The 13,694-nt window shown below is 39.3% G+C and overlaps 1 protein-coding gene across 7 annotated transcripts in view; it reads left to right on the top strand.

Moving 5' to 3' along the window:
* Positions 1-13,694, top strand: part of BRSK2 (BR serine/threonine kinase 2) — a 585,161-nt gene that overhangs the window by 552,467 nt on the left and 19,000 nt on the right. For 6 of the 7 annotated variants that reach the window (XM_070765110.1, XM_070765119.1, XM_070765078.1 and 3 more), the window contains one exon: positions 8,007-8,182. The exons of the other annotated variant lie outside the window; for it this stretch is intronic. In XM_070765110.1, coding sequence (XP_070621211.1) covers positions 8,007-8,182 — 176 coding nt within the window. Of the gene's footprint in view, positions 1-8,006; positions 8,183-13,694 lie in introns of those variants that run through there. 7 annotated transcript variants of the gene reach the window in all.

Below are 13,694 nucleotides of genomic sequence, written 5' to 3'. Positions count from 1 at the left end.
TTGAGATTTTTATAATACTAGAGTGGCTTTGTATATAGAAATAGAAATTCTATTTAGCTTCTTTCATGGGCATATGAGAACTATTTCCTTCATGACCTACAGTATTCTATACCTTTCAAAGGCAAACATTTGTCTTGCCCAATTTTGATTTATACAAAGGACAACTTTTTCTTGAATTACTACTCCTGAATTATTAAAGCCCCATAATCTTTCCAGAGAAGATATTCTTACTTAATTTCTTGAGACATTTTTATCTGCTCTTTGTGATGGTTTCCTAGTTCATCCTCCAACTTCACATGAATAAAGATTCCATGCTTCGTATCACAGTGGAGTTTTCCAATTGTATATCAACAAGGAATAATGTTTTTTAATGATTACAGTGAATACCTGAATTCTGAGAGAGAGAAATTGAAAGAAAGGATTGAAGAGCGACAGAAGGCTTGTCAGCAGAAGCTCATAATGGTTCTAGAGAAATACATTAAATAATTTCACTTTATGCCTCTTTTCACGCCAGGGTTTTTCAAAGACATCAACTAAAAACAAATGTTTCATGTGAGAAATGCATAGAAACTAGCTTTGTTAATGGGCAATTGCTTTGTATAATGTTGTTTAGATTCTAAAATATCCAAGATAAATGTATTCATTGTTCCTAAGTCTTGGAAAAGGAGGGGGGAAATTGACTGCTAAGGAAAAGTTTGGAATGAAGGGTTTAGCTTAACCCAGAACTTGCTTGGTTGACTAGTTTGGCAGTTTCATTTTGTGGGAATAATAATAAGGATCCCACATCTACCATAAGTAATTTGCAATTGAACACTCATTGTCCGTCTATCTAATATGTCTATACATAGATCATGAAACTATGTATATAAAAATCTAGACAGCTTCTATGCTTTGATCAGGTTCATAGTTGTATTGGTTTTTTAAGACTAATTTTTAAAACTTTGATGCTACTTTATTGGCTTCCTGTGATCACAATCCTGAGAGTGCTGTAGATTTTCACGGGTACAGGTATGACGGTCTTGGTATATTCGGGTTTCTTCCCGTGTAGCATTTGGAAATTTCTGGCGACGTTTCGACGAGGTCCCACTCGTCATCTTCAGGCTGGTGTTTCTGTCCTTGTTCTCAGGCGAACACTGCGAGACCTGAGCTGCCTTCCTTCTATAAATACTGGTGGCTGGGTGGGGTTTGATGGCTCAGCAATTGCCTGCTGTGTAGAAACAATTGCCCCACTGACTCACCAGGAAGTTTAAAAAAATATTGCTATCCCCAGCCATTTTATAGGATTAACTAATATTTTAATTACATAGGCATCCTACTCAGAGTACAGTGATAATATTCCAAGGTATAAAAATATTCAGTCCTTTTCATGCATGTTCTGGCAACTTTATCTAAATAATAATATAATGCAATGAAACAACTGATCATCTGTGCACCACTGGTGGTCCACGAGGAAATTTTGGTGGTCCGCAGAAAAAAATATTTTCATTTTTTTTATTTTGCACTTGATACTATTTATCTTTTTAAAAATTCATATTAGTGGTCCGCTGGATTTAAAATTATGAATTTAGTGGTCCTTGAGGCCCGAAAGTTTGGTGACCCCTGCACTAGTTGCTATGAGATCTCCAAGTGCTGAAACTTAAGAGCAATCAATATGAGACTTTAACTGTAAAATTAATTCATTTGCAGAACTTCAAGTGTCCACTATTCATTTAAGCCAATAATCATTGTGTCAAAAGACCATGACATGTAGAAATCTAGGTTTTTTTTTAAATTGTTTCTCAAACTGCCTGGAATCTTGGATGATTAAACCAATTGGCTTACTTCTAAGGTAGAGATTTGTTTGAGTCAAGCTAGTGTTTTCTTGATGCGGCCTTCTTCTGAGATATTTCTTTAATTCCAATTTTACTGTCGCTTTCTGAGATTTCTCAATGGTCTCTCTTCCAAGTATTAAGCAAGTCAGATCCTACTTACCTTTCAAATCTAATTTAATAGCAGTAACTGTGACTGCTACATCCTGAACTGGCCATTTCCAAAAAGACACTTATTTTATTCTCAATTCAGGTACTGTGGAGAAATCAAATGGAAAGGCTGCCATCTCTGACTCTCTAATCGTTCTGCTCTCCCTTGGATCATTGTTTTATCAAAATTGCACAAGCTCTATCAAAATCAGTTAGACGCTTTAATTAAAGTCACCACAGTAGGCACAATAAAGGTGAATCTTTCATGTTGAAAATGTACAAGCATCACATGGGATTGATAAATTACAGAGCAAAAAAAGAGGAAAATATAGATCCTCTAGCCAGATTAAAATATTAATACTATATTGAAGTCTCTAAGCAAATATCCTGCATTTCTTTTGGCTTGCCCTTGTCTTTTGCTTTGATCTGTGGGCAGAGCTCAATCTCCATGCTTTTTCCCATTCTGCTTCTGCACTTCCTTTTCTCTTTGATCTTGCTGAATGCATTTCTTAGAAAATTTAGAAATGTGTAATATTATCTCGCATTTGCCAGAAGCACTTACAGTGTTTCACCAGTTTTATTTCACACTTTCTGTTACGTTGTTTTTATTTTGCATATGAAGATACAGGGTCCAAAGCTACGCAGGTACCCAAGTAAACTATTCTGAGGTACAGGAAGTTGCTATGCCTTGTTTATTATTCCTGCTATATGTTCATTTTTATACATAAGGCTTTCATGAAACTCATCCTCTTTAATTCTTTGTAGATCTGATTGTTGTTTTGGAAAAAAGGGTGAGTGTGGTGAATAGGCATTTATCATAAGAATTAACCTTCTGGCCTATTTTAGAAGTGTATTAGAGAAAGATCCCATCATCTGAAATCAGTTGGTCAAATATTTATCAATATTTAACATGATTCAAGTTGCACTAAAAACTACAGCTAATAATTTTATGGTCATTCTAAGCTGCCCAAGGTTGCTTAAAATCAGCGGCCATATAAATCTTTTAAATAAATAAATATATTCCATTTCCACTGTGGATTCTCCATGTTCTCCTAAATAAAATCCTAGCTTCCTAAGAGACTAATTTTGAACACTGGAAAGATAAATTTATGATCCCAGTTATTCAGCAGATTAAAAACCTTGTATTATTTCAGATTTATGAAGAAGTTGCTTATAGAAAGTAGGTTATAGATGGATGGTTACAATAAAATCAATCCCTCTTTTATTTAATTTATTATGTACATGAAAAAACAGTGTTTGAATCAATTGCCATTTTTAAAGACATTTCTTTACTTGTTCAATGCATGGCATTTGAAAAATTGAAAAAGTTCAGTGACATTTTCTTTGGTATTCAGACATTATTATTATTATTATTTATTAGATTTGTATGCCGCCCCTCTCCAAACACTCGGGGCGGCTCACAACAATAGTAAAAACAATGTCAAAGAACAAATCTACCGTATTTTTCGCTCCATAAGACACAGTTTTTTTCCTCCCAAAGTAGGATGAAAAATCAGCGGCGTCTTATGGAGCGAAGATGCAGGCAGGGAGGGGGGGAGGCGCTGGAGCAGAGGGGGGGCGGCGATATACTCACCAAAAGTGTCCCGCCTCTGTCGCCGCTTCTCCTCTTCCCAACCCCGAAGAGAGCCGCGCCTTTCAGCCTCCAGAAGTGCTGGGCCGGGGGACGCCTCCACCGCGCAGGTTTAGGAGGCGGAGCGGCACCGGAGGAGCGTTGGCGGCTCCAAGCCTTTGGGAAGGCTACGGGAATCGCTTCAGAAGGCGGGGAGGTCTCGAAGACCCAAAACCCAGCCAGTCGCTCGCAGCCGGTCGGAGCTGCCCGTCCGACACCTCCGTCCGACCCGTCCGATGCTGGCGCCTCCCTCCCTCCCTGCCTGCCGGCCCCTGTGTGCCCCAAACCCCCCCAAACTCCCACGGAAGGCAGTCCCCGTTCCCCCCCGCTTGCCAGCTCTCGCTTTGGTGTTTCTCCGGTGGAAGCAAGGCGGTTGAGTTGCTCCGAGGTTCTGCTTCCAAGCAACCGTTTGCCGCCTCCCCGCAAGCCCCCTGCCCGAAGCTGCAAGCGCGAGATCCTGGGGCGAGGGGGAGGCGGCAGTCCTGCGCTTTGCACTGGGGAGGTGCAGCGGGGAACCAGGGAGGAAGCCACCCCTCTGTGCTGGGAGGGAAGAAGGAACAATGTTCACTATCTCCCAGGACCACCAAGCCCCCTTCCAACAGCACATGCGAGGCTCCTGGCCTGCCAGCTCTCAGCTTCTCATTTCTGCTTTCTCTCTTTCTCTCTTGCTCTTTCATTCTTTTTTCTTTCTCTTTCTTTCTTTCTTTCTCTTGCTTTCTCTCCTTCCTTCCCTCCTTCCATTTCTTTCATTCCCCCTCTCTATTTTTATTTCTCTTTCATTCTCTTTCTCTCTTTTTCTTTCTTTCTTGCTCTTTTTCTTTCTCTCTTTTACCTTCCCTCCTTCCATTTCTTTCATTCCCCCTCTCTATTTTTATTTCTCTTTCATTCTCTTTCTTTCTCTCTTTTTCTTTCTTTCTTGCTCTTTTTCTTTCTCTCTTTTACCTTCCCTTCCTCTATTTCTTCTTTTCTTTCTCCTTCCTACCTTCTTCCCTCCCTCCCTTCCTTCAGTCCTTCCTCTCTTACTCTCCCCTTTCATAAGTTTCCTTGCTTCCTTCCTCTGTTCTGTCCCTTCCCCCTTTCTTTCTTTCTTTCTTTCTTTCTATTTTTTTTCTATTTTCCTCCTCTAAAATCTAGGTGCGTCTTATCAGCAGGTGCGTCTTATAGAGCGAAAAATACGGTAATATTAAAAAGAAACACATATAAAACTCCTCATTTAAAACCAAACAACACATACATACCAATCATAAAATATAAAAGCCTAGGGAGGTGTCTCAGTTCCCCCATGCCTAATCTGATGGTCTCCTATAGACTGTCTATTGATCTATGGGATCTGACTTTTGGTATACCCTGTATCCAATAATGGGCAGCCAAAATTTTTACTGCCACACTGTGAGTATGGCTTATTTTGTAGGTGTGGCTTAATGGTCGTGTGACAGGGTAGGAGTGGATTGCTGACCATGTGATCAGGTGGGAGTGGCTTGAACGATCATCATTGATCAAGTGAATTGTTAGGTCCTTGACTTACAACTTTACCAGTGTTGCTTGCTGGGGTGACAATTTGCTTCGCTTTTCTTGCGCTCTCCTTCCTGGGTTGCTCCTCCACCTCGGGCTGGGTAGCTAGGCAAACAGATGCTACCAGAAGCATAAATGCTGCCAGCACTACTTCCACCTATGCCTTCTACCTCCACCTCAGGTGGGAGGTGGCCATGTAAGGCTGGAGGGGAACTGGGCAGGAGAGAGGGAAGCTCATCTGAGGCCGGGAAGGAGGAAAGAGAAAAAAGGCAAGGAGCGTAGACGCAGCAGCAGCAGCAGGGAAAAAAAATGAGAATCCAAGAAGTGACAGCCGCCGATCAGCTGGAGCTGCACACGCATCTTCATTTCCGCTGGTGGAACTGTGTTCCACCCCGTCCTGCCTGCTGCCCACCCCTGCCTGTATCTATAGCTCTTATATCATTTTGTTGTATTGCTTCCTTTTTTGTAGTTGTGTTACTCTTTTTTTAGCTTGTTCAGGATTATTAACTAAAGGAAAGTATTCTGTCTTATGAAATGCATCCAGGAAAAATATCCCATAAAATCCTGTAAAATAGCAAAATCAGTATATGCCTAATTGATTTATAATCAAAGTATATTTTAATGTTGTTACATTTGGTCTCTTATTCATTTCATTAGCTGTCTGATTTCTTCAGTAAAAAGATATACTGTTGAGTTTCAGTATTGTGAAATAGCCACCTAACTCTGAAAAGGGCAAGTAACCCAGACAGAAAATGTAGTTGGTTCTACAGAATAAGAGAAATATGATAATACCTTATTGGATTGTCTGCATTGTATCATTTTCTGCTGCTAGATTATTATTTATTTACTTACCTGGCTACCTACTTATATTTTGCAGATGAGATAGTGGCATGATTTTTAACTCATTCCTGCTGTAAATCAGCACACGCATCTATTAAAATGCATCTTCTAGCCGCCCTGAGTCTACAGAGAGGGGTGGCATACAAATCCAATAAATAATAATAATTAATAATAATAATAATCTCCAAAAAATAAACCCTCAAGAGACATAATCATTTGGAAAAGTACTCAAAAGAAACTGTTGCATTAATGTCAGCAATAAATTTTCCTGATTTCTTTTGAGTTTCTTTTGTAATAACAAATTAATATAGATGTTTCTCTGGTCAAATTAATTTTCCTGAAATTCTATACCTTACAATGAGAATCTTGTAATTGCAGCAGCTTTACACTAGTATAATATTGCTTTACACTAGTATGATATTGTCTTATCTTTATTTAAATGTTGTATTTTTTTTTCTAAAAATCAATAATTCCAAACAAATCATAGTGAGAAATTTCATTCAATGCCCTATGGCTGCATCATCTCCAAGTTGAAGAGCTGATCAGATATGAATTTTTCACTTTCTTGTCTCAACAAAGACAAGGCAAGTAGCTGAGCGCCACAGCAGCTGCTACCTGTTCGAAGTGTAGGTATTTTGAATTCGCATGGATACAAACTTTACTAACTTCACTAAAAAAAATAAAATTATATCTGAATATTCTGTCCCATGGAACAGAATTGCCCTAATAGCGTAACAAACAAAATCCAACTTTTCCTAACTTGTATTTTGCCCAAATTTCAACCATTCAGGGGAATTGCCATTGAGGTCCAACAAGCAACTTCCCTTTAAGTCAAGCTTAGCTCTTAGTGATATTATGTCTTTGTTTTTATTTTCTTGACAACCATAGACAAATATTACCACTGCCCCTCTTCTGGGATGCTTTTTTAACCCTTCCCTGTCTAGTCGGCAGCCCTGGTAATTCTCAATTGTGTCTTGTCTGAGTTATCAACCAGTTTTTCTTAACTTTTCATATTGGTTTTCAAGGTAGGGTTGGTAGTGAATGCAGCTTCATATGTGGGGGAGAGATGCCTTTTACCCCCACCATGGCATGTCTGGATTGCTCAACCACACCATTGATATTGGGGGATTTAGTCACAAAATGAAGAGTTGGAAAGCATCTCTATAGTTCACCGAATGCATTGTGTCTGTACGTGTGTGTGTTTCATTTTCTTCATTCCTGTGCATTTTGCCAGATGCATATGGATTCTATGAAATCTAAAGAGCTAGTCTGGCTTGCAGCAGATGACAGAGACTGGCAAATCAGGTTCAGTAACATTATTAAAGTGCAAAATAAAGTACTCAACAGAAAATGGTTAGGAATGCATTAAAAAAAAAAAACAAGCGGTGCAAAATTCATTTCAAAGGAGAACCAGATCTGCATGTTCCTCCTTTATGCACACGGATCTCCTCTCTTTGAAATTAATAATCTAATTAATACAGTTAATTGAGTTACCTCGAGCGCACTTGCCTGCATGTAAGGCTCCTTGAATTCAACTAAATGGAATTCCTAGTCAGCATGCGCAGGTTCCATTATTCATGACTCACTTTGGTTAGGTTAATTTCAGAAGAATTGTATACAAGCCCATGGTGATACATGATGATATTCTGCCAAATAGCAGCCTGCATAATGCCTTGCAATAGCTTTGCTGGATAAATATTCCGTCCTTGCTGAACAGGGCAGGTTTCCAGCTACCCAATGGGGCCTTCCTTGCTCCAGGGTTTCTATACGCTTAGACGGTGCTCCCTTCCTGATGCTCTTCCTTTTTTACTCATTGTCTTCATCCTCCACACACCCCCATGCACGTGGCTCTGGACCGCTCATCATGTTCTTCTTGTTTAAAACCCCATTGTTCATTTGTTTGTTTGTTCTCTTCTCTTCCTCTTCCCTTTATCTCTCTCTCTCTCTCTTTCTCTCTCTCTCTCTCTTGCTTTCTTTGTTTTCTTTTTGTTTTTGTCTCCTCTGTTTTGTATACCCAGGCAGCCCATTGAGTAACTTCTTTGACGTAATTAAACAACTTTTTTCAGACGAGAAGAACGGGCAGGTGAGCCATCCCCCCGGCACGCCAACCAAGCATAGCACAAACAGCAAGCGGAGCGATTCCGATAAAAATGACTATGGGTCTAGAGGAGACACTAAGTTCCCCGCTGGCAAAGAGAAGGCAAAGATGGCCTCATCACTCGGCTTACAAGACCAACCTTAAATAAATGCACTTGGGGGCAGGGGGGAAATTAAGTCAATCCAATAAAATCACCTAGAAAAGTGAAGCAAAGCTCCCCAAACGAATGCATATTCTTTAGCTTCTAAACTAGATGGGTGTATATAATAGTGCTACCATAGGACAAAAACTGTCTATAGTAAAATTTTGTATGGAAAAACAATGTGTGTGTGTGTATATATACACATATATATACATACAGACAGATATATATATATATATATATTTAAAAATTATATATATACGTGCACATGTAAATATATATAATCCACATATATACATATATAGATTTATATGATAGCTATACAAATAATGCACACACACACACATGCACATAGACACACAGACATATAAAAGGGAAAAAAGTAACAATTGACAAACCCATTTTGGCAGATCCTGTTTGTTGGGGTTTTGTTTCCTCCTCCCAGTAACTTCCCTTGCAATAACTCCCTCCTCCACCGTAACACATCCCCCGCTTCTGACTCAACCCATCCCCATTATATTCCTGTGTTCTCTCTGTGTTTCTGATACCACCACTTGTTTCCAATCTGCTACCAGGAATTATCCCGAAAAGTTAACATGTCAGCCAACATCTTCACCTTCTGTGCTCCGCGAATGCTTGTTCACGGAAGGCCAGTGATGTAAGACTGTCCACGGACTGGTTCTGGGGGTGGGTGGGAGGGGAACTTCCAGCCTCCTGTCTCTCACTGCAGGAAATGGGTCTCCTTCATTCCATTTGCCCTCGACACACAATTTCCTTTTGGTGCTCTGTGTGGAGAACAGCTGAGAAATGGCAACCTGTCACAGTTGGAATTCCAGGAAAACATCGTTGGCTGTGACTACCCACCTTTTCCTCTTGGTGAAACTAGACTCTGGGAGAGGATGGGGGGGTGAGGTAAAGGGAATAGGATGGAATATTGTTCTCATTCCATATTGAGATTTTTTATAAGAACTGTCCCCCTCCCCTCCATCTCTTTCTTCCCATCCGAATTGTTTTTCAAATTGTGTTTGTGCTTTTGTAATCTCAAATCGTTTGGGTTTTGTTTTTGTTCTTCAAATGGCTGGAGAGGCAGCCATAAACTTGAGGGAAACAAAAATACAAGGAAACAGTCAAGCAAACATGGACACTGAAGCTTAGGGAAAGTTTCAGCTATCAGCAGCAAGGACAAAGGACAAGAATCCGATTCTGGGGCACAGCCTCGCCTGCTCTGCTATGGCCACCACCTTCACCGTCATCGCCACCGCTGTTAGGACTTCTTCTCTTCTCAACTTGCTCTCTCAGACCTTTCCTTCCACATTGGAATTTCCCTTCGGCCGGCTGAAATTATATGCTACATCACACATCTGGATGCAATTATGGTGTCATTAGTGCTGCATTGATATATCAGTATTATTTATTTGCTGGTTTAGTTTATTTATTTGGGTTGTGTATGTACGTTTGGGTTTGTTTGTTTGTTTTTAATGCGAAAGAAGCCTATGCGATGAGAAATAGATTTTTTTCCTCCTTTTTCCTTTGTGCGTGCCTGTGTGTATAACCACATAGTTCATTCGAACAAAATATGGAGGAGATAGCACTATGGACGAGTTCAACACAAAGCTACTGTAAACTTTTAAAAGTATTGCAAGATATTTTTATATTTGTTTTTTGGGGGTGTTTTTTCCCATTGTTTTTGAAGAAGGATGAGTGGGCTGGATTTTCTGTGTAGTTAAGTTATTATTAGGTCTTGGTTATTATTTATAATGCATATATATAAATATAAATATATATATATTTAAAATTTTAAGATGTTAGATATATCTTCTGCTTTCATTACTGAATAGAGGTGACATTGATTTGTATTTATTTGGGGGGGGGAGGGTGGAATTTCAAAAAGAACGCAACTTGTTCCTCTCACCAATGCTCCTTTTCTTCTTTTTCATTTGATGTCTCTTTCTCTCTCCCGCTCTCTTTCTCTCTCTCCAAGTCTAACTGGAGAGGAGGATTTTTAAAATACCATAAATGACAGGCAAAAAAGAAGACGACAAAATTCTAAAATCCAGTATGTTTTAAATGTAGAGTTAGCATTCAGTCCCCTTATTATCTTCAATTGCTATTGTTTGGGTTCCTAGAAGTGTGTGTTGAACTGCAATATATTTTTTAATGTTAATATTAGATTTCTCTTTTACTGTTTGTGTTTCTTTCTGATTATTTTTATTTCTATGTTTGTCCTGGTTCATTCTGCCCTTATTGGACTTGTTTTTCCTGTATATAGGTTTGAAGAAGAAAAAAAACAACCAATATTTTGGGGGGAAAAATTCCACAAAAGTGGAAGGTGTTTTTTGTTGTGCTTTGGTTTGGTTCTCCTAATCTTAACCTTTTCTCTTCTATTGCTGTGTGCATGTTAGACCTTGGTAGGGTGGTGGCTGGGGACAGAGGGAGCTGAGAATGTAGAGGTCTGGAGGCAGTTTTAATTGCATGATATTGCTGTAAATTATTCTCTCTTGCTTCTGTTGTCTTTTCTGCCTCCATTTTCTCCTTCATTCTCTCCAAAGCTTCTCTTCCACCACCCTCAGTTTGTTTCCCTGGTTTTTCTTCCTTTATGTATAGCTTTCAAGGCTTCTGTTAACTTGTACCTCTACAAAAGGCTGGGATTAATAATAATAATAATAATATTAATAATATTAATAACAACAACAATAATAATAATAATAATAGCCCATATAGTACACACAGGAAGGAGATCATTTACACAAGACATAAGAATAAATGAAAGCAATACCTCTTGTTATCCTTCCTATTTTGTACTTGGATGACACATACATACACATGCACACACTCGTGGACACAATCTGATATTATTTAACAGTTCCAAAGGACAAAGAGGAACCTTCTGATGTATCCCTTGTTAAATAACTGTGAACAACTTTAGTTCAAAAACAATAAATTCATTCAGTAAAGATATTGGCTCTACGGGTGTCTTGATTATGACAACTGGCTGGAGAGGGGACAGGTAAGTATTGTGCCTAATCTCCATCATATATTTCATGTAGCTTCAGAATACAGTGGTACCTCATCTTACGAACGCCTCTTCTAACGAACTTTTCAAGATACGAACCCGGTGTTTAAGATTTTTTTGCCTCTTCTTCCGAACTATTTTCACCTTACGAACCCAAGCCGCTGCTGCTGGGATGAAGGGGTTTCTTTTTCCCCCCTTTTTTGAAGAAAGAAAAGGGAGGGGCGGCTTGGAGGGGGAAAGACTGCATTTTAAAAACTAGGAGAACAGCGTGCTTGCAGAGTCACTGAAAGAGTGCCTTTTGAAGAAAGAAAAGGGAGGGGCGGCTTGGAGGAGGAAAGACTTTGCAGAGAACAGCGTGCTTGCAGAGGCACTAAAAGAGTGTTTTTTGAAGAAAGAAAAGGGAGGGGCGCCCACTTGCCTTTCTTCCTTCGCACTCACCCTTTAGCCTAGACTTGCTTCTTCCACCCGCCCCCTTTAGCTGCTCCTCCCTGCCCTCCGTTCACCTCCCTTCTAAAGTTTGGGATTTTCCTGAAGGATTTGCATGCATTATTTGCTTTTACATTGATTCCTATGGGAAACATTGTTTCATCTTACGAACTTTTCACCTTACGAACCTCCTCCTGGAACCAATTAAGTTTGTATCATGAGGTACCACTGTATAGTCAAGTCACTACATCAGTTTCCTCTGGTCTAACCTTGATATTTATCCAGGATTGGTAGAGGATACAGCAACTAGCTTTCCATGGTGAAGATTCCATTATAAGTTGAGCTCTAAAGTGAAGTGTAGAAATTTTTTTATATATATATAAGGGGGCTTGGGTCTGATTCAACACCAGCAAGGGGGATGAAGAGTTGATTGTCCCCAGTCTTTCAGTTTGGCTTTGATTAGCCTGGCACCAACAGTTTTATGACCGGGTCCACAAAATTAGCATCTTTGGGACAGTTGGTATTGTGTTAAAATAAGAATGGAACTTGGACTAATCCACGTTTCCCAGAAAATAAGATCCTGTCTTATATTTTTTTGAACCTTGAAATAAGTGCTTGATCTTATTGCCATGCTCTCAAAAGCCTGATTGGGCTTATTATCAGGGGATGTCTTACTTTGGGGAAAACAGGATAGGTATTATCTGTTTATTTCTTGATTTTTTTAAAAAAATGCTTGACTCTGGGCATTTTTACTTAATAAAAGGTCAGAAATAAAAGCAAATGGTTTGTGTCCATATCATATGCACAGAGATAGTTCTCAACTCATGATTTCAATTGTGAACAAAATTTCCATTGCTAAGCAAGGCATTTGTCCCAGATGATTTTACAATCTTTTTGTTATAGGCAAATCACTGCAATTGGTAAGTAAATTACATAGTTATAATCCAGTTTCCCCCATTGACTGTGGGATGGAAGCCAACTGGCAATCCCATGATCCCAGGACACTGCCACCATGCTGATTGCTAAGTGCCCAAATTTTGAACACATGATTATGAGGATGCTGCAACAGTCATAAGTTCAAGGATTGGTCATAAATTACTTTCTCCAGCACTGTTATTACTTCAAATGATTTCTAAATGAATGGTGAATTGTACAGAATAGGAAGGCCTGGAGAAATGTTGTCCATGGGGGTCAACGTTGGGCTGGATATGACTTCACAACTAATAACAAATTAAGGACTGCCTGTACTTTCTTCTTCAAAAAATATTAGAAATACATGCTTTTGGATGTTCCCTGTATCAGTTGGATTGAAATTGGTAACACAATCGCACTTGATCTTTAATGTAGGAGACCCTAAAGTTGTAGTCTAGCAGACTCTGTTCCAAGGAACAGCAGGACCTTCCCCAATGTAAATAGGAACACAGGTTTAAAAAAAAAGAACAATTCAAATCATTGTATAATGCCCTGGTAAGGCCATACTTGGAATACTGCATCCAGTTTGGGTCACCACAGTGTAAAAAATATGTTGAGATTCTAGTGCAGAGCAAAGCAACAAAGATGATTAGAGGATTGGGGGCTAAAATATTGTGTATGTCTAATTTAATGAAAAGAAGAGTTTGCTTTTATATTAATTCCTATGGGGAAAATTGCTTCTTCTTACAAACTTTTCTACTTAAGAACCTGGTTACGGAATGAATTAAGTTCCTATGTAGAGGTAGCACTGCAGTTGAGTCACAAAAGCAGGACTTTCATGTCAGTGACTAATATGGAATTATTTGCACAACAGCAACAGCCCTAACATCTTTAACCAGCTGTAAAAACATGGCCCCTCAGAGTCTTTGGAAATGGACTGGCATATTGACCACTCTTTTATTCAACCTAGTAGGGTAAATCTGAGGAACTGGCTGAAGAAAAGCCCTGTTGCCCTTAACCAGGAAGGCTGATAGTCATCTTGTCCAATTATCACAGAGAATCAAAAGTGAATTCAGTAGTTTCTGATTCTCCTTAGAGGGAGTGATGTTAGGAAGACCATATGCAGGTAATCCTCAATTTACGACAAGAATTGAGTCCAAAAT

Source organism: Erythrolamprus reginae, chromosome 1 (genome assembly GCF_031021105.1).
Source record: "Erythrolamprus reginae isolate rEryReg1 chromosome 1, rEryReg1.hap1, whole genome shotgun sequence".
Taxonomy (NCBI): Eukaryota; Metazoa; Chordata; class Lepidosauria; order Squamata; family Dipsadidae; genus Erythrolamprus; species Erythrolamprus reginae.
The sequence above is the reverse complement of the archived record's forward strand: the minus strand, read 5'-3'. Positions and strand labels throughout refer to the sequence as shown.